This window comes from Panthera tigris, chromosome A1, assembly GCF_018350195.1.
Source record: "Panthera tigris isolate Pti1 chromosome A1, P.tigris_Pti1_mat1.1, whole genome shotgun sequence".
Classification (NCBI taxonomy): Eukaryota; Metazoa; Chordata; class Mammalia; order Carnivora; family Felidae; genus Panthera; species Panthera tigris.
In genome coordinates, this window is record NC_056660.1 from 129275982 (window position 1) to 129303897 (window position 27916).

The window sequence follows — 27916 nt, forward strand, 5'->3', positions numbered from 1 at the left end:
GTGTGTTTTTTTTTTAACAACACTGGTTGTAAAACTGTGGTATTTGAGATAGCAGATCTTTTATTCTAAACAAATGAGGAAAGAAAGATACAATATGGGTATTCTAAAACCCAAGGGAATGTAGGTATAAAGAATGACTTTATAATTAGAATGTGTTGAATTACTTAGTTAATAAACTTTGTGAAGTTTTTTAAATGCTATTTTGTGTTTGGGGGATTTTTTTTTTTTTTTTTTTTTTTTTTTTTTTTAGAAATTCTGTTTTTATGTTCCCTTTACTAGTGTTTTTGAACAATTTTTAATCATCTTTCCCCCAACCCCAAATATGCAAAGTAATATCAGGAAACTACGGTGATTTAATACTTTTAAATGGCATCTTGGCCCATTTATGATGTTTTTCTTCCTACCTGTGTGAGTTAAAAATCAGCTTTCCTAAAAGGGCGCGCAGTGGTTCTTCTAAATGACAAATCTGTGCAAATTGTTAGTGTGCAGTGTGGTTCATTCATCACAAAAAAATACCCCAACAAGATCTGACATTTTCCTGTCACCCCGGAGAAACTGAGCAGTATTGAATTTTCATATCCCTCTTCAAAACAATGGGTAGATGAGGTAAGAATTGGAAAATTGGTAGTTTGTGTACAATATGAAGTTTGTCCCATATATTAAGTTGTATTTTCTTCATGAAAATTCTTAGCTGTATCATTCCCAATTTTCTCTTCTAGTATCAAAATTCTAGCTTTATGCTTTAAAGTCGAAGAAGAGAAATGCTAGAACTTTTCAATTTAGTTGTAAACAGTAACATCTTAAAATGTGATAAACCAAAACAAAAAGATCTCTATGTTTGGCAAAGTCACATTCCCCAGGGATTTACTGGACAGCAACAGCACTGTTACCAGTGTCAGCTGAGGCATTATTTGTATCCTTCTCTAATGGCTCCTTGTTTCAGCAAAGCTATTGAAGAAGGTGTGACGCTTAGATAGTCCTCATTAAGAATTCTTTTCATCACTGTTTAGATTAGTTAACAAAACCTGGATATCAGAGTTTGAGAGTTTGACTTCTGCTGGATCTGCTGTAATCATCTGACAAATGTCCATATTCTTTTCTGTCCTCATTTACTTATTTACTGTCCTTGTTCACTGTGAGGGACATCTAGGAACAGATTGGCATTTTCTGTTGGAGGGAATGTAAATAATAAATTATAAGCTACTTTGAGATAGTTGGCAAGATAAATGATGTATGAATGTTACTGTGTAATTAATGTTTATTTTCTAACTAATGCTTTAGTAGTGTCCTTTGATTGTCATATTTAGTCTGTTTTAAAGCAGCATTTTGGCAGTCTCCATTTTCCCAACTTTTTCCAATTTCACTATTATAATGCCAGAAAATTATATTGTAAACTTAAGAAAGAGGTGAATTTTTTTTCATACTCTTGACAGAGCATCCTTTTACTGTCTAAATTAAAGTAAGCTGAAAAAAAAGGAATGTCTATTTTAAAAGACAGCTGTAAAACAAACCTAAGACAATGAAAGCTAATATAACCTGTTTTGCTTTGATTCTACTTGGAAAGATGCACTCAAGTTTACGAATATGCATTCTACACTGCTATTTGGTTCCTGTAACTAAATGTACACTTGATTTATTGTACTGGAATCAATATTTTATATCAAATTTATTTAAGAAGAATGAGAGATCTTTTGTTTTCATCAGTTATATGATTGAAGTCACCAAAGTTTGAGGTCAGTGTATTTTAAGATAATTTATCACGATTCTCTTTTGTTAGGAACTGAGTTGGAAGAAAGTGCTTTTTTTTTTTTTTTTTTTTTTTTTTTTTTTGTGATAGAGTGCAAGCTAGGGAGGGGCAGAGAGAGAGGGAGACAGGATCCGAAGCAGGCACCACGCTGACACGCTGACAGCGCAGAGTCTGACGCGGGGCCTGAACTCAAAAACTGTGAGATCGTGACCTGAGTTGAAGCTGGACACTTAACTGACTAAGCCACCCAGGCGCCCAGAAGTGCTCCTTTCACATATCTATTACCAACTATTTTGAGTAAGTGTGCGTATTTTACTCACCCTCTGGAAACATTATTCTGTCAGGCGCTGTTCTGAAGGTGCGATTTCATAATTCAGAGTAATACTTCTTTATTCTCAAAATGGGTATTTATGGTTGCTTTTCCTCTCTGTCTCTGCTTGCAAGGGTACAAAAGGAGAGAACTAGATTTCATTACCATTTTTTTTTTTTTTTTTTTTTTTTTTAAGTAAGCTCTATGCCCAATGTGCTGCTTGAACTCAAGACTCCAAGATCCAAGAGTCACAGTGCTGTACCAACTGAGCCAGCCTGGTCTCCCCTCATTACTGCTTCTTTGAAGGTCAAGAAAAAAGAGGGGCACCTAGGTGGTGCAGTCACTGAAGCATCTGACCCTTGATCTCAGGTCATGATCTCATGGTTCGTGAGTTTGAGCTCCACATCGGGCTCTGTACTGATGGTGCGGAGCCTGTTTGGGATTTTTGTCTCTCCTCTCTGCCCCCACCCCGCTTGTTCGTTCTCTTTCTCTCTCAAAATAAATAAATAGACATCAAAGTAAATAAGGAAAAGTAGTCAAGAAAAAAAGAGCCTGTCACATTATGCAGTGGTATTCTGATTGAAAATTGGGAAGGTTACTAGAGGTTTTATAAGAAAAGATGCAGTAGAGAGACTGTATATTTAAATTTAGTGGTGGGATGCCTGGGTAGCTCAGTAAGTTGAGAATCCACTCTTGATTTTGGCTCAGGTCATGATCTCACACTTTGTGAGATTGAGCCCTGCACGGAGCCTGCTTGGATTTCACTCTCCCTCTCTCTCTGCCCCTATGATGCTCGGTCTGTCTTTCTCTAAATAAATAAACTTAAAAAAACAAAAACAGAGTGGGTCTGAAAAGAATTGATTGTTGCTTTTTCGTGTTTTTCCTAACATTCTACCATTGTGTCCTTTTAATAAAATACATATATTTTAAATATTACCATTTTAAATATTCAGTCTTGTAAATACTTGTAATGATATTTTATTAGTATTCTTGACTGTTTTATTTTGGCTCTTGTCTGCTGCATTTGCAACCAAATTATACTTTATATGCTAGACAAGGTTTATGCCAGCCTAATTGGTTGCTGGCATTTCTTAGCCTCGCAGCTGCTGTGAATTCAGCTGTGAACTAAGGAACATATAATAGGATCCTGTTTTCAGAGACCAAAAGGCAATTGTCAACATGTAAGACTTGTTTTTGACAGCTCAATAAATATATGAAATTTTATGGCAAGCTAAATAGTACTAATAGCAATCTTAAGTAACCACCTTAATTTTAAAGATTAGAAGAATCTGTATGTTACTTTTGTTCACTGGCGCAAAGGTGACTTAAGTTCTGGTGTTCTCTATTCAGTGATTTTTAAAAAGTAATTTGTCTTAATGTTTACTAATATTTTTATTTTTATTTTTTATTTTTTAAATGTAATGTTTGGTTTTGAGAGAGAGAGAGAGAGAGAGCGCGCGTGCACGCGCGGGGGGCACGTGGGAGTGGGGGAGGGGCAGAGAGAGAGAGGGAGACACAGAATCTAAAGCAGGCTCCAGGCTCTGAGCTGTCAGCACAGAGCCTGGCATAGGCCTCGAACTCACCAACCATGAGATCATCACCTGGGCTGAAGTCGGATGCTTAACCGACTGAGCCACCCAGGCACCCCTACTAATATTTTTAAAAGTTGAGATCTGAACTGTTTTCTCTATGATTTTACCAAACAAAAAGTTGAGGCTTTCAATGATGCAAAAATATTTCTAAAAATGAACTAAACATAAAATGGCTTTGAAGTAAAGGTTGTGATTTCAAAATATTTTGTGTATTTATATTCTTTGATTTAGCAGTTAATAGTTTTGTAAATTATCCTAACATCTAAATTTGGGGTGAAATATATATTTCTTTGGGGTTGAACCATATTAAATTAGCCTTTTTAGGTTAAAAAATATAGATCTTGTGATTTTTTTCTTAATTATCATGATTTAATTATATTTATCATATGATTTAATTATATTTAAAAATCTGTTAGTTCTCAGTAGCAGAAACTTAGGATCCTGTTTTTAAACATACACATTTAAGGTCTGTAATCTGTTGAATCTGTTGAAAATTATGTTGTGTGTGAAAATGTTAAGTGAGAGTCCATTTGCCTTTGTTTTTATTTTATATTTTAATTTTTAAAAATGTTTATTTATTTATTTTGAGATACAGGATGCACACTAGCAGAGGAAGGGCAGAGGGGGATGGAGAGAGAGAGAGAATCCCAAGCAGGGACTGACTTGGGGTTGGAACTCAGGAATCCCATGAGATCATGACCTCAGCCAAAATCAGGAGTCAGACACTTAACCGACTGAGCCACCCAGGTGCTCCTATTTGCCTTTATTTTAAGTGGGAAACAATTACAGTGTTCATCGTTGACTCACATTCCCCAAACTATTTCATAAATGCAACTGACACTATAAAATCATCTACATATCAGTAAAAACTATCATGTTGCACAAATAATAAGTATTAAGGGTAACAAATCAGTTTTATATGCAGTAAAAACTTTTCTTTCATCATAATTGCATTTTGCCCATGCTCTTTCAACATTTTCTTAAATATTTTGGGAGCTGTTCAACACTAAGCAAAACAAGGAGTAGTAAATATGAGAGACTTGAAATACATTTGGGACGAGCACACACTGTCAGAAAATGGCTCATAATGTGTATGATGCAAGCATCATTCTGTGCCTACATTTTGTATCATTTTGATACTTGACATGCTTTTTAATATGTGATTCTGACCGTCTATCAATTATATTTGGAATGTAACTCAACTTTTCTAGCATACTCTTTTGTTTAAAATGTGAATTGAGTTTTGGCATAGATAAATATAAATATAAATTCTTCTGTATAAACATTGGCCAAAGTATCTTGCATTGAGAGAGAAGTATGTTTTATGAAGTTTGAGTATTAAACACGAGGAAGTATTCTACAGGGAATGGGGAGAGAGAGGTTCTGCAGGATTTGCTTTTACTTTCCAAAACTCTTCCCAAGTATTATCCTTTGCTCTCAAAAGATGATATTTTCTACACTGTAATTCGTCTTTACAAGTAGTTGAAATAAAGTTGAAAACTTCTAAATATCTTGAGTTTTGAGATTGTAACAGGTATAATTAATTCATATAAGAGTAATTTTATATGATAGTGTGAACCTAAAGTTTTCAAATCTGACTCCCATTTTTTTATGAATTTGACATAAAGAATTAATGATGGATTGGGACTTCTGATCAAAACAGTAAAGTTTATATATTGGCATTCTTCTGACCCACATACATCAGAGAAAACAGAAAGACATAGCTGAGCTCAAGAACAAGATACCACGATGAAGTAGAAATGGATCAGAAATACTGAGGGATGGTGGGGCTCTGCAGGCAAGGATGGCAAAAGTTGATTCCTGTAGGAAGATAGGGAGATTTAAAAAAACCCCACAAGTTCCCTGTTTGAAGACAGAGACTGGTATGGCTCCTTTTTATATAGGAGCTCCCTGGAGCTAGGTTTATAGAAAATTTTCTCCAAGGGAGGCAGTCCAGTATGATTAAGGTAGAAATACAGGGCTGACACTTAGCCCCTGTGCACTGGGAAGTCATACCAGTTATTTCTGGCATTATTTATTCTCATCGGTCAGGTGCCTTATCTTTGGAAATCTTTAACAGGATATGTAGAAAACTTGCATGTGTTTGGAATTTGGAAAACACTTCTAGAAAACTCATGAGTCAAAGAATCATAAAATTAGAAAATAGTTTCAACTCCCGTAACAAAAATACTAAATACAAAAATTTATAAGATGCTGCTAAAGCAGTTCTTGGAGAGAAATGTGTAGCTTTAATTGCTCATCAGGGAAAAAAAAGGATAAAGATGAACAAGCAAAGCATCCATCTTAAGAATTTGAGAAAAAAATGATGCAGCAAAATGTGTCCGAAGTAAGTTACAGGAAAGATTAATGTTAAGAACGGTAATTAAGTATTTAATAACACAGTAAAAGGGCTCAACAAAACCAGGTGTTGTTCTTGGAAGAGATAAAACTGACAAATCTGATACAAGATTTACCAAGAAAGAACGATGAAAAATTATTAATGAAAAAGTGATTGTTACAGATTGCCACAGACATTCAACATAATTATGAACAACTTTATGCCCAAAATGTGAAAACTTAAATAATTGTCTCCCAGAAAAAAGTATAATTATCAAAAGTCACAAATAGAAAACTACAATAATCTTAAAATGGTTAGGAAAATTGAATCTTTTCACAAATAAAACCCTAGACCAAGATGGTTTTAACCAGATACTCAGGGTTCAAATAATTCTAATTTTAAACTGTTCCAGAATAAGGTTGGAATGAGAAAGGAAGACTGCTGGCAGCTATTACTCTTAGTCAATGATGTAAAGATCCAGCACAAAATTCTTAATGTAATTCCAACTAGAATCCTGACAGGTGGTTTTTTAAATTATTAGGTTATTTGATTTTTGGATTTTGACAAGCTGATTCTATAATTTATACAGACATGCAAAAGGCTAAGAAGATCAAAGAAACTCTTAAAGAGCAATTAGGTGGGGACGCTTCTTTTATCGGCTAGCAAGACTTATTGCAAAGCTGTAACAGTACGACTGTGTAATTTTGGTTCAAGGATAAAGAAATAGGCTGATGCATGTTTGCTTGAAATTTGACGAGTCATAGTGCAGATAAGTCAGGGAAGGAAGAGCCTTCCAGGAAATGGCACTGGGATAATTTGGTTTTCATGGTGGGGTTGGGGGAGTTGGGAATTGTGTTACCATACACAAAAATCAAAATGACAGTAGGTTGCAGTCTTGAGTATAACTTTTAGACTTTGTGAAACTGTGGAAGAAAATGTCAGAAACTTTCTTAATGACCCGAGTCTCAGGAAGAATTTTAGAAGGTAAAAAGCCGTAATTGAAACCTGTATATTTACATTAAAATTATCGTCTTGAAATTCATCAAAAAACATCATAAGGAAAGTAAAAGATGAGCCTTAAATTTTGAGAAAATATTTGCAACATATTTAACAGAAGATTGATACCAAAATATATGGAGAATTTGCAGAGAAGTGGGAAGAAAAAAACAGTCAAAATGTTTGGTGGCCAACAAACACACAAATAGGCACAGCCTCATTAAATCAGAGAAATTAGAACCACAATATGATCATAGTGGATGTGAAGTCATTGTTAGTAGGATTGCAAATCATTGCAGGTATAGTCACTCTGGGAAACATGGTGGCACTAACTAGAAAAGATACATATGTGTGTATTCTGTTTCTTACACTTCCGAGAGAAATTCTTGCTTATTTGTATCGGTACGCATGTATAAGAATGCCTATAACACCATTGTTTCTAATACCAAATATATGAAAACACATGTTTGTCAACAAAGTAGATAAGTTTTTGGCATATTTGTATGTAGTGAAAATAAGTGAATTAATTTACAACAGCATAAATGAATCTTGGAAAACTAGTGTGTACCAGAAGCAAGGTTTAAAGTAGTGTCACTCCATTTACACAGTTTAAAAACAAGCAAGCTGTTCAGGTACTTTTGTGTTACATGTATAGGTGGTAAAACTTTAAAGAAAAGCCACAGTATGACTCTCAGATATTAGGATAATGATTACTGCTGGTGGAGGGGGAAGAAGGGAAAGGGAGATTCACTTAGGGAGGGGGGCATATGGAGTTTCAAAGGTATTGTTCCTTTTTTTTTTCAAGATTTTATTAAAAAATTTTTTTAGGTTTATTTATTTTTGAGAGAGAGAAGAGAGAGAGCACACAAGTGGGGGAGGGCAGAGAGAGAGAGATACACAGAATCTAAGCAGGCTCCAGGCTCTGAGCTGTCAGCACAGAGCCCATTGGGGGGCTCAAACCCTTGAACTGTGGGATCATGACCTGAGCTGAAGTCAGACGCTTAACTGACTGAGCCACTCGGGCGCCCCTTAAAGATTTTATTGTTGAGTAATCTCTCCACCCATTGTGGGGCTCAAACGTACAACTCTATCAAGTCTCATGCTCCACTGACTGAACCAGCCAGGCCCCCTTCAAAGGTATTGTTTTCTAACCTGGCTGGTAGTGAATACACAGGTGTGTTACCTTTTTTTTTTTTTTTTTTTGAATGTAGAAGTGTATATGATATAATTTATAGTAAAGTAAATGGGGAATCAGAGAGTCAAAGGGCAATGAATTAGTGATGATGGAATACAGGAATTTTCTCAAACCAGAGAATGGTGATGGTGTTAGAGGGGCTATGTGGGAAGATTGTACCAGGTTCTAAGGAAAGATACTTCAAATTCTGATTGGTCTCTGAGCTGTAGTTCCTTATCTGTATCAACAACTGCACATGATCCCTATTAACAACTATCCCTATTAGGATAAAATACTTGTTTTTGATTTAGTGATAATCATAATGATTTCTTTCCCTTGAAAAATGTTGTATATATTTATCCCTCTTTTTATTATATTACTTAACAGGTGTGTACTATTTGACTTCAGAAAAAATCAAATTATGATTTTTATTACAATTAAAAATAAGAAATTTGAGTATCTCACTTGAGCTATATGTAAAACATTTTTTAAAAAAACCTTTAAAGGTATATTGGATAAAGTTAGACTTAAAACATTTTTTAGAGGCAACTTTTGTTAAACATAATCAAAACCCCATCCTGCAGATATTTCTGGTTATCTCATCCACTGACCAAAAAGCATACACTTGAGATTTGATTCATTCATTCAGCTCTAGTCTTTATTAATTTCTTCTTATTGGAATTTCATATTTCTTTGTTCCTATTAGATGAGTAAACTGGACCCTGGTAGAGATAAGCGAACAGTTTATCCTTTCTCAACATTTCTGTCTTCTTAAACCTCTAGAGCTTAGTCTCAACTGGTGAATTAGCTGCTTTTGACTCTCATTTACTTGTGGCCTAAGGCTTTCTGCATTTGTAAGTGAACTTCTGGAGGTACAGCTATTGAGGACTGCTGATAATGGGTTTTCAAAAGAGAATCTTGATTTTCTTTATCCTCTTTCTGTAGTCTGTCTGATTTCTGTAGTCTGTCTTTGGAAATTAAGGTCCCTGTGAGATTGTGTGACCTGTAGTTCTTTAGGTCCTATAGTCCACTCTTCGTTCCCAAGGTAAGTTGGAATATTGTAGTAGATGCCTAACAGGAATGTGGTATTGGTCTTGCTTTTGCAACATGATACACTTCCTCATTCTCATTATTGTGGTACTTCCTCATTCTCATTATTGTGGTACTTCTGTTGGTAATTGCATGGAGACCCCCTGTCTCTACTCTTCAACAATCTCAGCTACAGCCTCTTCATTTCCTGCTGAAAGTTAGTATTTGTGGTATTTAAATATATCTTCTTTGTTGTAGTAACCCTGTTCGTACTCATGGGTATTACTGTTTTGAGGCTGGGTTTCACTAGACCTAGTAGCTGCTGGGTCTCAGATTCACTAATTATGTTGTGGAGATGGTGTTGAATGTGGGGCTTGATGCAGCAGTGGGGATTCCTCCTAGATTATAATGGAGACCATCAGGGCAGCTCATGGCTCTCTGGGGTCCACTCTTCACTTCCACTACCAATTAAACTCAGTTTCTCTTTTTCTTTTTTAAGTTTGTTTATTTATTTATTTTGAGAAAGAGAGCTCAAGTGGGGTGGGGCAGACGGAGGGGGAGAGAATCCCAAGCAGTGCAGAGCCTTATGTGGGGCTTGAACTCATGAACTGTGAGATCATGACCTGAGCTGAAATGAAGAGTTGGACGCTTAACCCACTGAGCCACCCAGGCACTCCTCTCTTTTTCATAACCTGTAGCAGCTTTGTAGATGTACTGCTTGGGTCTCTCTTTAAGAAACTTCTTACTGTTCCTTCAGCTCCAGGGAGTACATTTAGCTGACAGCCTCTAGCTGTTAATTTAGGCTCCTAAGATTTTGAGTTGAGGCCTTGTGTTTCCTAGGAAACCTCCTGCCACTGACTGAGCATGGTGTGGGTTCTAGGGTGTTTCCATTTTGTCCCAGTGTTGGACTGTTCTAGTGGGCAGTCTTTGCTTTGGAGTACTCTACTGGGTTTTCCAGCACATTGTCAGATCTTTGTCAGGGTCTGAGGCTCTGTCTGCTCAATCCTGTTTTATATCTCCTTTCCTTCACTGATTTTAGATCCATTTGAGTCTGAAAGTTTTCCATCTTCAGTCGTGTTTTACTCCCCCCCCCGCCCAGCTTTTATCTTTCATAATAAAATTCTTGTCCTTGAACATCTGCTTCCTGGAGGACCCGACTGACACATACCACTTCTGTTGGTTGTTTACCTAATTTCTGTCCAATCACATTGGTAGTGAATGTTGTCTCATTTTCCCCTTTTTAAGTCTCTCCCTTGAATCTTCTCAGTATTTTCCAGTTCATCATTTCTGTCTACCCTTAATACCCGATTGTCTAATGTCCACTAATCTCAGTAAATGCCTTATTTTTACAATAACATTGTTTCATATACTGTGTATCTGGTTTTTTTTTAAAGATATTTAAAGAGGTATAAACTGTATTAAGGTAAATTATAAATGCCCCCAAGGATTTCATTCAGGAAATACATATGAAACCTATTAAATAATATAAAAATGCACATCTGTAACATAGTTTCTGTCCTTCCTTGAAGAATAATCAAATGGGTGGGTAAGATGAAGACAAGTAAGTAAGAAGTACACACGCACACACACACACGCATCTAAAATCTTGATCTGCTTCTAGGAATTTGTCCCAAAGAAATAATCTGACAAGTGTAAAATAATACACGTGCAGTAGTATTCATTGCATTGTTTATAATAGTAAAAAATTGCATACAACCTAAGTACCATGAATAGATATTAAATAAGTTGTAATAAACATAATGGAATATTCTATAATAATTAAAAATAATGACTTAGTTCTGTGGTTATTAACAAGCAAGATCCACAGTCTGCTAAGAGAGGGAAAACAAGTTTAATACGTTACATAGGACACCCTGTCTCTACAAATGGTAAGTAGTAGAACTGTCAAAGAAAGTAAGGTGTAGAATGGATTTAGATAGGCAGCATGAAGAAAGAGAACATTTTAGATTACATTTTCCAACCTTTTTGGACTTAGAATCCTTTTCTCAATATTTTAAAAACAATGTCACTTTGTCCAGTATATGATAGTGATTTTTTACATACAAAGTGTTTTATATTAGTATAGTATTAAAAAGTGCTCTCTGAATTTTTTTTTGTGTTTTATAGTCAGTATCATCACATAGTAAAGAAATTTTTTAATGATTAGAAGTATATAAAATTTCAGGCATTCTCTGCCACTGTGTAACCATTTTTAATGTATGTTGAAAATAAACTTTCAGTCTAAACCAATTTCTCGAGTTTCTGGTCTTAACAGCACATCTATGATCCCATAGACAAAGTTTATTCACAAATCCTGAGAGTCTGGAAATCCCTTGTAAGAAAAGTAGTGTCGTTTTCTTACCATAATTTATTACCATAATTTATGACATCTTAAAAATGTATGTTTTATTCCCACTTAGGCCGAATACATCAAGCAATGGTAACATCTTTAAATGAAGATAATGAAAGTGTAACTGTTGAATGGATAGAAAATGGAGATACAAAAGGCAAAGAGGTATGATCACTGGGTTAATTTTTTATTTATTTTTTTTGAGAGAGTAGGAGCAGGGGAGAGGGGCAGAGGCAGAGGGGAGTGGAGGGTGGGAGGGAGGGGGAGAGAGAGAGTGAGAGAGGGAAGGAGGGTGGGAGGGAGGGAGGCCTAAGCAGGCTCCATGCTCAGTGTGGAGCCCAATGCCGGACTTAATCCCACGATCCTGGGATCCTGACCTTAGCCAAAATTAAGAGACGCTCAACTGACTGAGCCATCCAGACACCCATAAATTTTTTCTGATTATAGTTTTAAATAATCTCTACACCCAACATGTGGTTCGAGCCTACAACCCCAAGATCAAGAGTTGCATACTTTACTGACTGAGCCAACCAAGCGCCCCAATCACTGGTTTAAATTTTATTTCTGGTCCCACAATCAAGGTTCCAAATATAAAACAAAACAGAGGCTCCTGGGTGGCTCAGTTGGTTAAGTGTCCACCTTCGGCTCAGGTCACGATCTCGTGGTTCATGGGTTTGAGCCCCATGTCGGGCTCTGTGCTGATAGCTCGGAGCCTGGAGCCTGTTTTGGATTCTGTGTCTCCCTCTCTTTCTGCCCCTCCCCTGCTCATGTTCCGTCTCATAAATAAAACATTAAAAAGTTTAAGACAAAACAGAGAGTATATAATTTTTTACATAGTGCATGTATTCTTTATCATTGCTTGAAAAACTTAAAAATGATTAAAAAATTTCACTCAAAGATTGGTAGGTTCCTCTTCAATATTGTAAGTGATGGGACATATAATCAAGACCACAAAATGCTGTCTTTTAAAACAAATTTAATGTTTATTTATTTTTGAGAGAGAGCAAGCACAAGCAGGGGAGGGGCAGAGAGAGAGAGAGAGAGAGAGGGAGACACAGAATCGAAGCAGGCTCCAGGCTCTGAGCTGTCAGCACAGAGCCCGACGTGGGGCTCGAACTCACGAACCTCGAGATCATGACTTGAGCTGAAGTCGGACTCTTAACCAGCTGAGCCACCCAGGTGCCCACAAAATGCTGTTTGAATACAGATTCTTTAAATATATGTGGGTTGTAATTGTAGATAATATAGTTTTCAAGGCAGTACTATTCATGAGGCCAAAATCATTTAACAATTAGTCTCTCTGTGTAAATTCGTAAAATAATGTCAAAATTTACTCTCAAAATATATGCATTTTTTAAAACAGATTGATCTCGAGAGCATCTTTTCACTTAACCCTGACCTTGTACCTGATGAAGAAATTGAACCCAGTCCAGAAACACCTCCACCTCCAGCATCCTCAGCCAAAGTAAACAAAATTGTAAAGGTTAGTGATGAAAATTCAGAGCACGGGTGGGTGGGTGTGTGGGCTGAGGGTCTGGTTTGAAATGACAGTCTGTGAAGAGTATGTTTTAAGTATTAGTTTGCTTTAAAAAAACAAACTGTAATATTTCTGCCATCTTCATGTCCTGTATATGCTTACATCCTTTGAAGGATCGAGGTTGTCCAGTTAACAGTTAATGATCATCATTAGGTAAAATCCTAGGAATTCCTTTCTTGATTAGGATTTTTCCTAAGACTAGTAGCTTCTCAGGAGATATGGATGTCAAAACCATTTGCTGTCCATATTTGTTGAATGATACATATGACTTAGATAAAGAAGGAATGTTGATTTTTCATAATAAATTCCCACTCCACTAGTCTTTTGAAGTAGTGATTCTGCTGCTTATGTTCATTAGATAAGGATGGGAAATGATAGAATGTAGTTTAACTACTGTGTTATCTGTAAAGATGAACTTTAAAACCATGCTGTATATCCTCCCTGAGAGTTTTATCTTTACAAAAATAAAAGCCATGTCGTTTTTATTATTTTAAAAGGTAATACTCGTCCTTCCTATTGAAATTTCTCACTATTAAAATTGTATATCAAAATGCAACTCTTTTTAAACCAGGTCGCTCACACCGTTGTTTAATCTGTAGTTCTTCATCTTGAGGTTTCAAAAAGTATTTGTTGATTTTGTCATGTACAGGTATAACTTTAACCCTATAGGAATTTGGTATCTTGAAAGGAAGATATACAAAAGCATCCAAATATAGTGTGATGGGAGCTTAACATTATCAACAAAACATTCTACTTTTTAAGTTCTGCATATGAACATAAGGCAGATTTTCAGTTCATGTAATTTAACTAGGATATTGAGTGTCACTGCTTAGAGGTCTTTAGTTATGACTTGTAGATGGACTGTTTTTCATATTTGACTTCACAGCCTTGAAGGATCTTTATAGTTGATCCTTCTTAGTATGTCATTAGCAGCCTTTGCTGTGCATTAAAATCACTTGGAGAATTTTTTAAAATACTGATGCTTAGCCCACTTTCAGCGATTCATTTTATCTAAAGTGAGGCCCTAGAATCAATATCCTTTTATTAGTACCCATCTGATTTAAATTTGCAAATGTTCTCTCTAGCTTTGAGAACCACGACATTATTTGATATCTTTCTTTTCAGGTGACTAAAATGAAGTCTTGGTAAATAAATAATAGGATCAAAAATTTGCTGCTCTAGTGTATGCAGTGTTGCGAGTCTTTGAGAGTCCAATGAAATCTTTTAGTAGAAATGAGAGAAAAAAAGAAATGACAGTGAGCATTTCATGGTATTTTGATGTTTAACAGTAGATTGTAAGTTGTCTAAAACTGGTATTTTATTGATTACTCCCACATCCAAAGATGAAATGTAATACATGCTTTTGAAATGTATTACATGGTTGTAGCATGATGACTGCAACTATACCTTTTACTGAAATTGCTTAACTTCACCTTGCTTCAGTTTTCTCATGAAACCAGAATAATAGTAATTAATTACCTCATAGGGTTGTTGTGAAGGTTGAATGAATTAATATTAACAGTGTCCATCTCATACTAATTCCTGAATATTGCTTTTTGTGGGGAGGTGGTGGCCAATACTCATATGAAGAAACTTGAATATTGCTAACATTAGTGTAGTAATTTATTAGCAGATTATAGTTTTTTTCCATTTAGTTTCATAACATATTTTTAAAAAATTTTTTTAATGTTTTTATTTTATTTTTGAGAGAGACAGAGTGTGAGACAAAGCGAGAGAGCGAGGTGACACAGAATCTGAAGCAGGCTCCGGGCTCTGAGCTGTCAGCACAGAGCCTGACATGGGGCTTGAACTCATGAGCCGTGAGATCATGACCTGAGCGGAAGTCGGACGCTTAACCAACTGAGCCACCCAGGCGCCCCTAATTTTATAATATTTTATATTCACCTACTTTCATTTAATTAAAGAAAGCTGAAATTATGATACAATCTGAGGAGTAAAGAGAGAAAGTAAATGAACATTTTTTTGTTGTATAGAATCGACGGACTGTGGCTTCTATTAAGAATGACCCTCCTCCAAGAGATAACAGAGGTAAAGTAAACATTTCTCTATTAATTTTTCCTATTAACTTTTTAGTATGACCCTGACAAGGTAAGTCGAAAGTTAATATCACCCTTGACATTATTATTCATTTAAACTTTACATGGCTAATTTGAAGATTGGCTATCAGAAATTCCCTAATATAATAATGTCAATAATATGAAAAACGATTTATAAAGGTACATGATGAATGTGAAACTCCAAATCTGTGCATTTTTTGATTCATCTCTTTACCCAGTAACTTTTCAGATTTGAGAAGAGTTATCATGAGAAAGAAAGGAATGGGGAAGTAGTCAGTTAATTGATTTCACAAGAGTAAATCTAATCTTCACATTTTAATGTGACTTTTTGGCTAACAGTCTTCCAAAAAGAGTCATGGGTAACTTGGGAGTCAGTTAAAGAAAAGTTGAATAGGTACAATTTGTAGTTAATTGCAGGTATTCCATATATTTTCAGCCCGGAAATGTAAAACACAGTTAATTTCTTTTCTTTTCAGCAATTCACAATTGTCATTTCTAGCAGTGATAATTTCTCTGTATGTGAAGGACAGGCATAGGTATTAGAAGAGAGATTGGAGGTAGAGGCAAAGTCTTACGCTTTAAACCTATCCTTCCTTTGAGTCTTGTGAAAATTTATATTGGCTATGTGAAATGTGATATTCATATTTTACTTTATATTTATTTTTTCACTTTTGTAACATAATTATTGGGAAATTCTTTGCTGAAGATTTGCATATTTGAGGAGCAGAGAGTGGGATTTGGAATTACAGGCAGGGTTGAAGGGCTTTTTTTAAAACTTTATGTACAGAATTGGGTAAATTTTTCAAAATGACAGTGCATTTAAATTTAAAATTTATATTTTATACACTTACATTATTTAAATGATTATTAAGAGTTAAGCTTGGCTTTAGTTTTTATATAAATTATTCAGAATGAGTTGTTTCTTTTTTTAAAATATATTTATTTATTTTGAGAGAGAGAATGGGGAGTGCAGGTGGAGGAGAGGCAGAGAGAAAGGGAGAAAATCCCAAGCAGGCTCCACACTCAGCACAGAGACTGACGCAGGGCTCGAGCTCACGAACAGTGAAATCATGACCTGAGCCAAAGTCGGACACTTAACAAACTGAGCCACCCAGGCGCCCCTCAGATTGAGTTTTGTAGCTTAAATTACATTGGTGGGACCGAAGTCCACACACATTCCTGTGAAAAACTTCTTGGCTTGTTAGATTATTGAACAGAATTGATTGTTCCATACTTTATTTATACCCACATAAGTAGAAAATCTGAGAGTTGACTAATGTACCTCTTAAGTATCTGTTCTTTTGAGGTCTCTCTGTTCCTTTTACTAGGGTTCATCTTTACTAATTTTCTGTTCTGAATTTAAAAATTGTTTCATTTACAGTGGTTGGTTCTGCACGTGCACGGCCTAGTCAGCTTCCTGAGCAGTCTTCCTCCGCACAACAGAATGGTAGTGTTTCAGATATATCTCCAGTTCAAGCTGCAAAAAAGGAATTTGGACCCCCTTGTATGTAAATCATGTATCAAGGATTCAGTTATTTTAGGCATACATGTATTCTCTCTTGGTCATCTTTAAAGTCTCCAAATGGTAAAGTTTAACTACAAACGATTGCAGATTTCATTTTACCACTGTGGAAAAATTTTTTTCCTGTTAGTTTAGTCTGTTAATTGGGTGTTTAAATGTATATTTTGGAGAATTTCTAAATGTAAAATTATACCAATATCTCAGTTGCTTTGAATTTAAAATTCTGGTCAGATGATAATTCAACAGATGTTATGGAAGAAATTCTTATGCTCCTCGATCTTTTCAATTCAAACATCTGTGATTGTAAACCAAGAGATGACATGTATCAATATGTTAAAGTCATTTTTCTTGACCATTTGTATATTGTCCTGTTCCTGGTTTCATTAAAGCAGCTCATAATAAAGTTCACGTAGTTGTTATAGGCATGCTTTGTCAGTGTGTACCTTTTTTTTGGTGTTATGTGGTGAGATTGATTATATGTAAAATTTTTGCATGTAAGTTCAGTACTATAAAAAGAAAGCTCTGCTTCTACAGCTCATCTTTTTTCTTTCAGCACGTAGAAAATCTAATTGTGTGAAAGAAGTAGAAAAATTACAAGAAAAACGAGAAAAAAGGAGACTACAGCAGCAAGAACTTAGAGAAAAAAGAGCCCAGGTTTGTGACAGAATCATATTTTGTTTATGCATGAACTGAAGATTTAGACTGTGTTAGTGAACGTGAGATGCTTGTGAAAAAGTAGTGGAGGCGTTCATTTAAAGTTTTCAGTATATTAACTGATTGTTAAACTGATGAGAAATAATATAAATTCTTATGAAAATATGTTACAGCATTTTTGCTACATGTACTTTTCATGTTTTGTTCCATTTTGAATAATAATTCATTGTGTTACTGAATTCAAATGCAGCCATTATACCTTTCAAGAATAATATATTTTGGTTTTCTAAAATGATCTAAAAATACATGCAGAAGAATATCTAATTAAAGTAGATGATTATAAAGTAGACAATTTTACTACAAAATTTTAGTATTTTTCCATGGTTGATGAATTCAGCATATCACAAGGAAAGCGGAAATTCCTTGTATTTTGATTTATACTAGATATTAAAAGCCTATCTCTTGTGTCTCTCACATTCCCTTTGGATGGTAACAAAACTGTTTACTAACAATGGAAAAATTACATAGAAGACTGGTCTTTCATCTCTCTGCAGGTGTTCATCTGCTGCAAATTCCGTTACTATACCCATAACTCTTTTATTGTGCTTATATTATAATTGTATTCTTAGAACTTGTTTCCTCTAATAAAATATCAGGATTGGTGCGCCTGGGTAGCTCAGTTGGTTAAGAATCTGACTTCCCCCTCAGGTCATGATCTCACGGTCCATGAGTTCAAGCCCTGCTTCAGGTTCTATGCTGACAACTCGGAGCCTGGAGCCTGCTTCCGATTCTGTGTCTCCTTCTCTCTCTCCCCCTCCCCTGCTTACGCTCTGTCTTTTCTGTCTCTCTCTCTCTCTCTCTCTCTCTCTCTCTCTCTCCAAAATAAAGAAACATTAAAATATTAAAAAAAAACAAAAACAAAAAAACGAGCATCAGGATTGTTTCTTTATTCAGGGGTATGTTCAAATGCCCTTAAATTATAAAGATGTTGTGTTGTGGGATTATAAAACCAATATAAAATTCAGCATTTTTAATAAATCAGGTTCTAACTTAAAGTAATCTGAGAATGATCATTTGGTTTTGAAATAAATAAAACACAATACAGATGGACCTACTGACACTTAGCACAGATGCCACCTAGTGTTTCCTGTGGGAACCTCATAATATTTTCACATTGTGATTTCTTAATTTTCACTTTACATTCAGTTTTTCAGTTGACATAGTTGTTACCATTTCCTAAAAGAAAGTTAATTGAAAGTAATTTTAATTAACAGTTTTGAAATTTATATTCAAAGCAAATCTGTACCTGGTGCATGATAAAAATCTGACTTTTTAGAATGTTTAGTAACTTATTGACTGCAGTCAACACATTCAGTAATTTAAATTTTAAAAGTTGAAAAAATTTTGTGTTTTGATTCCTTTAAGTTCTGAGGTGGTTTTTACCACCTTTAGGGTTTCTTTCTTTTTTTTTTTTTTTTTTTTTGTTGAGAGTCAACAAAAACAGAAAATGAGCATAAATGAATCCGTATTTCTACTTTATTGAAACACTGGATTCAGTATTGGGAAGAAAAAGCTGATTAAATGAATTTTTCTAGAATTTCAGTTTTTTAGAAATTTAGAGTTTTTTAGACTTCTTTATTGATGTTTAAGATGAGCACTTTTTCTCTTTTGTTTAATTTTCTGGGATGATTAAGTTATATGTAACATGATTTTGAAAGAGTTCACAGTGGCTTTAATGTGGAGTGTTTGGTTTAGAGTTAACACAATGCATTAGACTATCAGAATTGTGTATGTAATAAGAAGGTGATTCTTGGGCATGTTATTAATCCTAAACTCTGAAACTAATTTATATAATGCTAGTTTGAGTTTCAGCTTGGCTATAACAAATGACACAATCTGCTAATTTAATTTTAATTTGCAAACCGTATTTAACATAAATGCAGCAATATAATTAATGTAATTATAATAAATGATGAATTCTCTTGTCTTACAGGATGTTGATGCTACAAACCCAAATTATGAAATTATGTGTATGATCAGAGATTTTAGAGGAAGTTTGGATTATAGACCATTAACAACAGCAGATCCTGTAAGATTCGTTATAAACTATTGCTATGGAATTTTTTATGCTGTAAAAGAAAAAAAAATTTGATAACCACTTAATTAATATTGGATTTAGCTATGTAGTTTTTTTCTCTCTTTATGGGTGCACATTCCCCATATTTTAAGGAGAAAATCAAGAAATCATCCACATTTGTGCTTATCTCTCATAATTTGATTTATCAGACAGGCTTCCCATAGAGATGTCCTTTTCAGAGCAAATCCTCTCTATCTTTGGTAGGGCAGAACAACAGTTAAAGGAATGATGCCAGAAGACCCATTCTCCTTTTTGACTGTCACTTAAACTTCTGTCCCGGTTCCAAGCTTATTTCCTCTTGGGCTATAGATCCCGCTGTCCTACCAATTTGCTATTAGTTAATTTGTTATTTTTAAATAAATGTTAGTCTGGCTTTTAACAGTAAATATGGTTGTTTAGAACTGTACCAGTCCAGAAACCTAGCACTTGAAATAAATTCTCATTTTCTTACTACTCAACTACTTTCCTGTTGAAGAATGAGAATTTTTTGGACAGGGAATAGTTTGTGAGTCATTAATACTTAGGAGATAATCCATCTGACCTGGCCTGTACAGAATACCTTGGGTACGTAAAATACATTTTTGTCAGGCTGATGTATTGTTTAGGATTTCATAGAGTTGTTATTCATAATACTTTTGTCCCATATATTTTAGTCCTTGCTACCCCTTTAACCTACTACATCTGAAACTCCTACTTTGGGGCAGGGATTGGCAAACTTTTCCTTCAAAGACCCTGATAGTAAAGAATTTGGCTTTGTGAACCAAATGGTCTTTGTCACAACTACTCAATTTTACCTTTGTAGTACGAAAGGAGCCATAGACAATACCTAAACATATAACTGTCTCATTAAAATTTTACAAAAGCCGGTAGTGGCCTGGATTAGCCCTGCAGGCCATACTTTGCTAATCCCCGTGTTACGGATTTAATTATTATTAACAGGCAAGTACTGGGAGCATAAATTTTATGAAAAATATGTGTAAGAATCGACCTATTATAAAATTGTTGAAGTTATTTTGCTCACTAATATTCTGAGAATTGTGTCTATAGTTAGTTATTTTTGTCAACAACTTTCCTTTTAATCAACACGAAAATACATCACTTGGTGGGAAATTATGCCTTTGTTATATGTAGCATATCTTGTAGTGAGTAAGGCAGCTTCTTAACGTGAGCCTAATGCTACAAAGTGTCCTCTACAAGGTTGTTTACTGTTTACCAAATAAAAAAATAAGCAACTTTCCATTATGCTCAGAATTTTAGAGATCATTGTCTCTTAACTATTAAAATTTGTACTTGCCATTTTGTGTTTTAAACTTATTTATCCTATTTATGCTATACATCAATTTCTAGAGCCTCTGTAGGAAATAGTGCATAACTGACTTTTTTAGTGTTTTATAACACTGATAAACATTGAAACAAAATATTTTATTTCTAGATTGATGAACATAGAATATGTGTTTGTGTAAGAAAACGACCACTCAATAAAAAAGGTATGATGCTTTTTGAACTCTTAATAAGAGGTTGATTTTGCCTAATTTGTAATTTGTTTTGATGATAGCAGAAATTAAATTGGTTCAGAAGAGTTTAATATAAGTCATTTTATTTGTACATAATCATTACGCAGATTTCTATGGTTAGGTCTCTTGATTTGTTACTGCTCTATGAATCATTGCCATTTTTGGTTTTGGCTTCACAGAAATTTACATTATTTTTACTTGGTTGTTGAAATATTATATCTTATTGAATGGCATATTTCTGAAATTTTTGTATTTATAGAACTTAATACTTCAATTACATTTCTTTTTGCTTACATTTGTACATCCTAATGCTGTGAAAATTACTGGGCATTCATTTTCATTTATTCTTTTAGAAACTCAAATGAAAGATCTTGATGTAATCACAATCCCTAGTAAAGATGTTGTGATGGTACATGAACCAAAACAAAAAGTAGATTTAACAAGGTACCTAGAAAACCAAACATTTCGTTTTGATTATGCCTTTGATGACTCAGCTCCTAATGAAATGGTTTACAGGTAGGTAAATCTGTTTTAAATAACAGTTTTGTTCTTACACTGTGTATCTATCACCACCCTGAAACTTAATTGATCTTGGCATATCTCTCAAAAAATATAGTATGCTTTTTTTTTATTCTGAGCTTAAACAAGGTTACATAATAAAAATAATAATGAAGGGCACCTGGGTGACTTAGCTGGTTAAGGCTCTGACTTGCTTTTGGCTCAGGTCAAGATCTCATGGTTCCAGGGGTGTCTTGGTGGCTCATTTGGTTAAGCGTCCTACTTCGGCTCAGGTCATGATCTCATGGTTTGTGAGTTCAAGCCCTGTGTTGGGCTCTCTGCTGGCTCAGAGCATGGAGCCTGCTTTGGATTCTCTGTCTCCCTCTCTCTCTTTCCCTCCCTTGCTTGCCCTCTGTCTCTCTCTCTCTCAAAAATAAATAAACATTACAAAAAAAAATCTCACGGTTCGTGAGTTCAAGCCCCACATCAGGCTCTGCTGTCAGCGCTGTCTCCCTCTCTGTACCCCTCCCCCGTGTGTGTGCTCGCATATGCGCACTCTCTCTCTCAAAATGAATAAACTTTAAAGAAAAACAATGATGAATATATTAATACTTGTTCTTTGTAATGCTCACCTGAAATCATGGTTTTTATTATTGGCTAGATACATTTCCCTCCACACACACACACACACACACACACACACACACACACACACACACGTTCACATATTCAACTTACAACTCAAACTTGGAAGTATTATACATTGATATCCCAAATTATTAGGCCAAATTTAGATTTTCATATATAGTTTGTAAACACTGCCTTCTAATGGTAACAGGTCACTTTTAAGAGCAGTGTTCTTTCAGTGTATATAGAGCTGTCTTGGCAGTTACTTGAATGTTTTTTAGTTTATTTATTTATTTTGAGAGCGAGAGAGCATGAGCAGGGGAGGGGCAGAGAGAGAGAGAGAGTGGGAGAGAGAATATCCTAAAGAGGCTCCCTGCTGCACAGAGCCTGAGACCCATGAACCTTGAGATTCATGAACTGAGCCCAAACCAGGAGTCAGACGCTTAACCGACTGGGCAACCCAGGCGCCCCTTGAATGCTTTTTCATTGTTCTTTCATTTTATAAATAGGGCTGGAAAACAAAATTTAAGAATTAAGAGTCCTAAGAATTGAAGACTTATAAATGAAATATTATTGAAACCAACTTTATTGGTCCTAAGCCAGTAAACTAGAAGTTCAGTTGCAAAGAGGAGGAAATTAAAGAACCTGTGAACGCTAAATAGTATTATGAAAAATTTGTTTTATAAGGGAGCTATAAGTATAAATTATCTATTTTTTACCTTTCTGAGAATAGTCCTCTCCTCACCACTCACTTCTTTCTCTACTTCCACTCCTGTTTCATAAAATGCCTGTTTGACTTTGTAATTGTAAGATATTTTTCTCTGAATATACTAGATTTAGTAACCATTCCTTTTTACCTTATATTTGTGCTTCTTAAATTTACCAATATTGATGCTATCCCCTTTCTTTAACTTTGAGGGAGTGCAAGTTAGGCCTTTTTTTTGTCTAATCACTCTGCAGACCCATTTTCTACTTTGGTTTGCCCTTTTTATCTTACTCCCTTTTATTCTATACCTTTTTCAGTTTTGTCTTAAAAATAATTGAGCAACTGTGTAAAGTGTTCCACATACATTATTTTGAAACCTAAACAATGATTACAATAATATATTTGAAAAATAACTCAAACCATAATAATTTTGGCATACTTTTCCCGAACTAAGACTATCAACTCCAAACTCAGTGTCTTACAAATATAATTTATATTTACTTAGCCATATTCAAGGAAATCCTGTCACTTTCTGCTTGGGTAGATGGTCTTAAGATAGTTTTGTAGTTTTTTTTCCCTTTTAGTTTTTCTCTGTTGAGATTATCACTCTCTTGATTTGGTTTCTTTTAAAATGTTTTTGCTTTTCTTTGTATAAATGTTATTTGTCTGCCTAATATTTTGATATTTTGTTTATTTTTTAAAACTTTCATATTGTCATATATATATATATAGATATATATATATATCATATATATATATAGATATATATATATATATGTCCAAGCTTAGCTACTGTCATTTTTTTTTCTATCCATTATTGTGACCATTGTTTATTATGGAATTGCTTGAAATTATGCTTTAAAGAGCTTTCAGCAATATTAAGAGGAATTATTTAAAATTTTTAACGTATCAGTGGGCTTAGTTGTAGTCTGACATTTGAGCACATTGATTTGTTAAAATGATTTTGTTTATTAATAAGACTTGATATTTTATTTATTTAATTTAAATATTGACAGCACATTCTGACTAGTATATTTTATTTCTAAGGTTTACAGCTAGACCACTAGTTGAAACTATATTCGAAAGGGGAATGGCTACATGCTTTGCTTATGGGCAGACTGGAAGTGGAAAAACTCATGTAAGTAATTCATTATAGTTCCATCCTGGTATGAAGCTTGTTTATTTTCCTTATAGCTTAATTCTAAGATCTATTTTTTTTTTAAGATTTATTTCTGGAAAATGTCTACTATTTTTTATTTCCTTTTTAACATGTAGACTATGGGAGGTGACTTTTCAGGAAAGAACCAAGATTGTTCTAAAGGAATTTATGCGTTAGCAGGTAACTCTTTTTTTGCATATCATTTGTAATATTCTTGAATATTATTCAAATGGCTTTGAAATAAAACATGGAAATATTGTTCAGGACTTGAAGGATAACCATAAAGCTAAACTTACCGTATATTATGTCAGTTTTAGGTTGTCAGACTGCTTGAAAAGAATTGTGAGATTAAGTGTTTTGGACAGAAATCTTGATATTTGTGTCATTTTAATCTGGCATGTTGTTAGAGCTTAGTATTTGTTGTTAGATAGTTGATTTGTGAAAAGCTTCTGTTTGGTGTGGTTGTGGAAATAATCTTACTATGACCACCTATAATTTTATGTTATTTATAAAGATAATAGTAGCATTCTTTTACTGAACATGAAAGAGAATGGCATCTAGACCCTAAATGTCAAAAAAACTATTACTATTTTTTTGTAAAATAATGTTCACTTTAGTCTTTATTGTTATTATTGATCTTGTCATTCTAGGTAAAGATTAACTGATTTTCTCTAAGTACAGAAAATTTGAATTGCTTTTCAAAGATAGTATTTGTAACATTTTAACAATTTTCTCCATGTGAAATTCTTGATAGCTCGAGATGTCTTTTTAATGTTAAAGAAGCCAAACTATAAGAAATTAGAACTTCAAGTATATGCAACCTTTTTTGAAATTTACAGTGGAAAGGTAAGTGGAAACTTAAGACTCTGATTTGGAGGGGGAGGGGGAGGAGTGTTAAATTGTGGTTTAACATGCATAACATAAGATTTAACATTTTAACCATTTTTTTGTGTACAGGTTCAGTGGCCTTAAGTACATTCATGTTGTGCAACCCTTGCCACCACATTTTTATATATGTTAGAATATTATGTTAACATTTTTTGAGGTTTTTAAAAATTCCCTTTGAAATGCTCAACTTTTCAGTATTGAGAATTATTCTAATTACTGTAATTTTCTGAAATTTTTTGGACTCTGATTTTTTGGACACTGATTCTTTTTTTCTTCGAGGCTAGTTTTCTGATTTGGATTTTTTTGATATAGGTGTTTGACTTGCTAAACAGGAAAACAAAATTAAGAGTGCTGGAAGATGGAAAACAGCAGGTTCAAGTGGTGGGATTACAGGAACGGGAAGTCAAATGTGTTGAAGACGTACTGAAACTTATTGACATAGGCAATAGTTGCAGGTAACTCATTTTAATTAAGGACAACTTAATTTCTTAATTAGTTTTAGATACTTGGGGTTTCTAAACAAAGCAAAGGTGTTATTCAGTGCCTCTTGGCAGTAAAAATTTGTTCATAAAAACTTTTACTGTTACTTGTAACTCTGAGTGACATCTACTATGTTGATAATCATACTACAAGTATACTAGAAGTGTGCCAGATTAAATTGTATGAATCCAGTTGTATCGAAGGGTTGTAACTCAGATTGTCTTCATTTGTATTTAAATGATGAGAACTGGATAGTTTTTTCTTGCTTTTTAGTGAAAATACTCTGGTTTGAAGCATAAACTAAAAGGGTTTTTGTATGTAAAATATCCTTAATCACATTGTAGGACATCCGGTCAAACATCTGCAAATGCACATTCATCTCGGAGCCATGCAGTGTTTCAGATCATTCTTAGAAGGAAAGGAAAACTACATGGCAAATTTTCTCTCATTGACTTGGCTGGAAATGAACGAGGAGCTGATACTTCCAGTGCAGACAGGCAAACCAGGCTTGAAGGTGCTGAAATTAATAAAAGCCTTTTAGCACTCAAGGTAAATAAAATGCATTTAATTGTGAAAAGTCTTGCTTTTGACTTTAATTTTGAGTATCTACAAAATGATAGCACTTGTAACATCTAATAAATAAGAGAAGTTATCAAAATTTACTTATGTTTACAGTTCTAGATTTATATTGTGCTCAGAAATTTTCTTTACACATACTCTTTTTTTTTTTTTTTTTTAGAGTGAATAGAGGACCAATTTTGAGCCTACTTAGGGAGGTTCCATAGGGCTTTAGTCAGTCATACTGTCTTAGAAGAAGGCAAGGAACCACAAAACTCAGCTAAGAAATAATGTCAGGAAAATGTGGAATGACTTTCAGTGAGAGAGAGGGGGAGTGTTACATCCGTTCCTTGACTACAAAAGGAAGGATTGAAAAGACTACAAAAACATTATGTTTTTTCTTTTGTAGTGCCACTTTCAAAGTTTAGCTTTTTATCCTATTGTCTATTACTTCTAAATAGTAGTCATAGTCTCCAGAAGAATCTTTTGGAATGATAAGTACTTTATTGTTGTTGTTGTTTAATTTTATTTTCTTGAATTGAGATTTATGGGACCATCTTTACTGTGCTGTAAACCTGTTAGTAGGGTTTCCAGAGCTGATCAGATGTTAAATGTTAGGGTTATAGTAAAAGATCTTTTAAATATATTAGTTAAGATTACTCTTTATAAGAAGCCTAACCTGTGAAACTTGCTTTCTTAATTGGCAGGAGTGCATCAGAGCCTTAGGTAGAAATAAACCTCATACTCCTTTCAGAGCAAGTAAACTCACTCAGGTGTTAAGAGATTCATTCATAGGTGAAAATTCTCGTACCTGCATGGTAAGTTTATTTTTGTTTGTTTTGTTTTAATTCTGAATAATGAATAACTCACACTATCTGTGGAAAGATTATAATGCACATTAATAACAAACATTTAAATCCTTCTATTGTGAGAGATACAGTGATACTTAAGATGTGGTCCCTGCCAGTCTGATAGAGAGGATTATATTGCAGTTATAATGCATTCTACTAATTCCAACATCTGAGTCTTCTTGAGGTTGGTCTTCATTGATTTTTATTTTCCTTGAGTATGAGGCACACTTTTCTGTTTCTTAGTATGTCTAGTAATTTTGGGTTCTATCATTTTCACTATGAATAAATACCTTAATGAACACTCTGGATATTCATATCTTCTAAAGATTATTGAGTTTTTTGTTGTTTTAGCCAGAAGTGAACTTACTTGAACTTCAAATTCTTGTCTCCCCTGCTTGGGGGCATCAAATGAAATAGAAACCTGTTTAGTTCTTTTAGACTTAGCTATGTTGCTTAGTGTAAGCCTTGTGTATGCCTGCGTCACGGGTCAGCCAGAGATTTGGGGCAGTTTATATGAAGAATTTCTGGGTATCAAGATTACCTCCCTGCATGGTTATCTCCCTCTTCTGGGACAAAGTCACTTTCTAGCTGCTATAGTTCTACCTCCAAACTCTGTCTTTTTTAAAAAAAAATTTTTTTTTTTAACGTTTATTTTTGAGACACAGAAAGACAGAGCATGAACGGGGGAGGGGCAGAGAGAGAGGGAGACAGAATCGGAAGCAGGCTCCAGGCTCTGAGCCATCAGCCCAGAGCCCGACGCGGGGCTCGAACTCACCGACTGCGAGATCGTGACCCGGGCTGAAGTCGGACGCTTAACCGACTGAGCCACCCAGGCGCCCCCAAACTCTGTCTTTTTTTTTTTTTTTTTTTTTTTTTTTAATTAAAAAAAAAATTTTTTTTTTAACATTTATTTATTTTTGAGACAGGGAGAGACAGAGCATGAACGGGGGAGGGTCAGAGAGAGGGAGACACAGAATCTGAAACAGGCTCCAGGCTCTGAGCTGTCAGCACAGAGCCCAACGTGGGGCTCGAACTCATGGACCGCGAGATCATGACCTGAGCCAAAGTCGGCCACTTAACCGACTGAGCCACCCAGGCGCCCCCCAAACTCTGTCTTTTAATTTAACCTGTGAAATGTCAAGTTTCTAATGCAGTTGTAGTTGCCCTGTGT

At 34.7% G+C, this 27916-nt stretch overlaps 1 protein-coding gene across 2 annotated transcripts in view; it reads left to right on the forward strand.

Annotated features, from left to right (window-relative positions):
* Nucleotides 1–27916, forward strand: part of KIF2A (kinesin family member 2A) — a 65424-nt gene that overhangs the window by 21426 nt on the left and 16082 nt on the right. The window contains exons 2-15 of one of the 2 annotated variants that reach the window (XM_042987586.1): nt 11607–11701; nt 12900–13019; nt 15068–15122; nt 16533–16655; nt 17227–17327; nt 19321–19416; nt 20897–20951; nt 21332–21494; nt 23857–23947; nt 24085–24148; nt 24723–24814; nt 25169–25311; nt 25681–25885; nt 26602–26712. In XM_042987586.1, coding sequence (XP_042843520.1) covers nt 11607–11701; nt 12900–13019; nt 15068–15122; nt 16533–16655; nt 17227–17327; nt 19321–19416; nt 20897–20951; nt 21332–21494; nt 23857–23947; nt 24085–24148; nt 24723–24814; nt 25169–25311; nt 25681–25885; nt 26602–26712 — 1514 coding nt within the window. The remainder of the gene's footprint in view (nt 1–11606; nt 11702–12899; nt 13020–15067; nt 15123–16532; nt 16656–17226; nt 17328–19320; nt 19417–20896; nt 20952–21331; nt 21495–23856; nt 23948–24084; nt 24149–24722; nt 24815–25168; nt 25312–25680; nt 25886–26601; nt 26713–27916) is intronic. The other variant, XM_042987592.1, reaches the window with a different exon arrangement.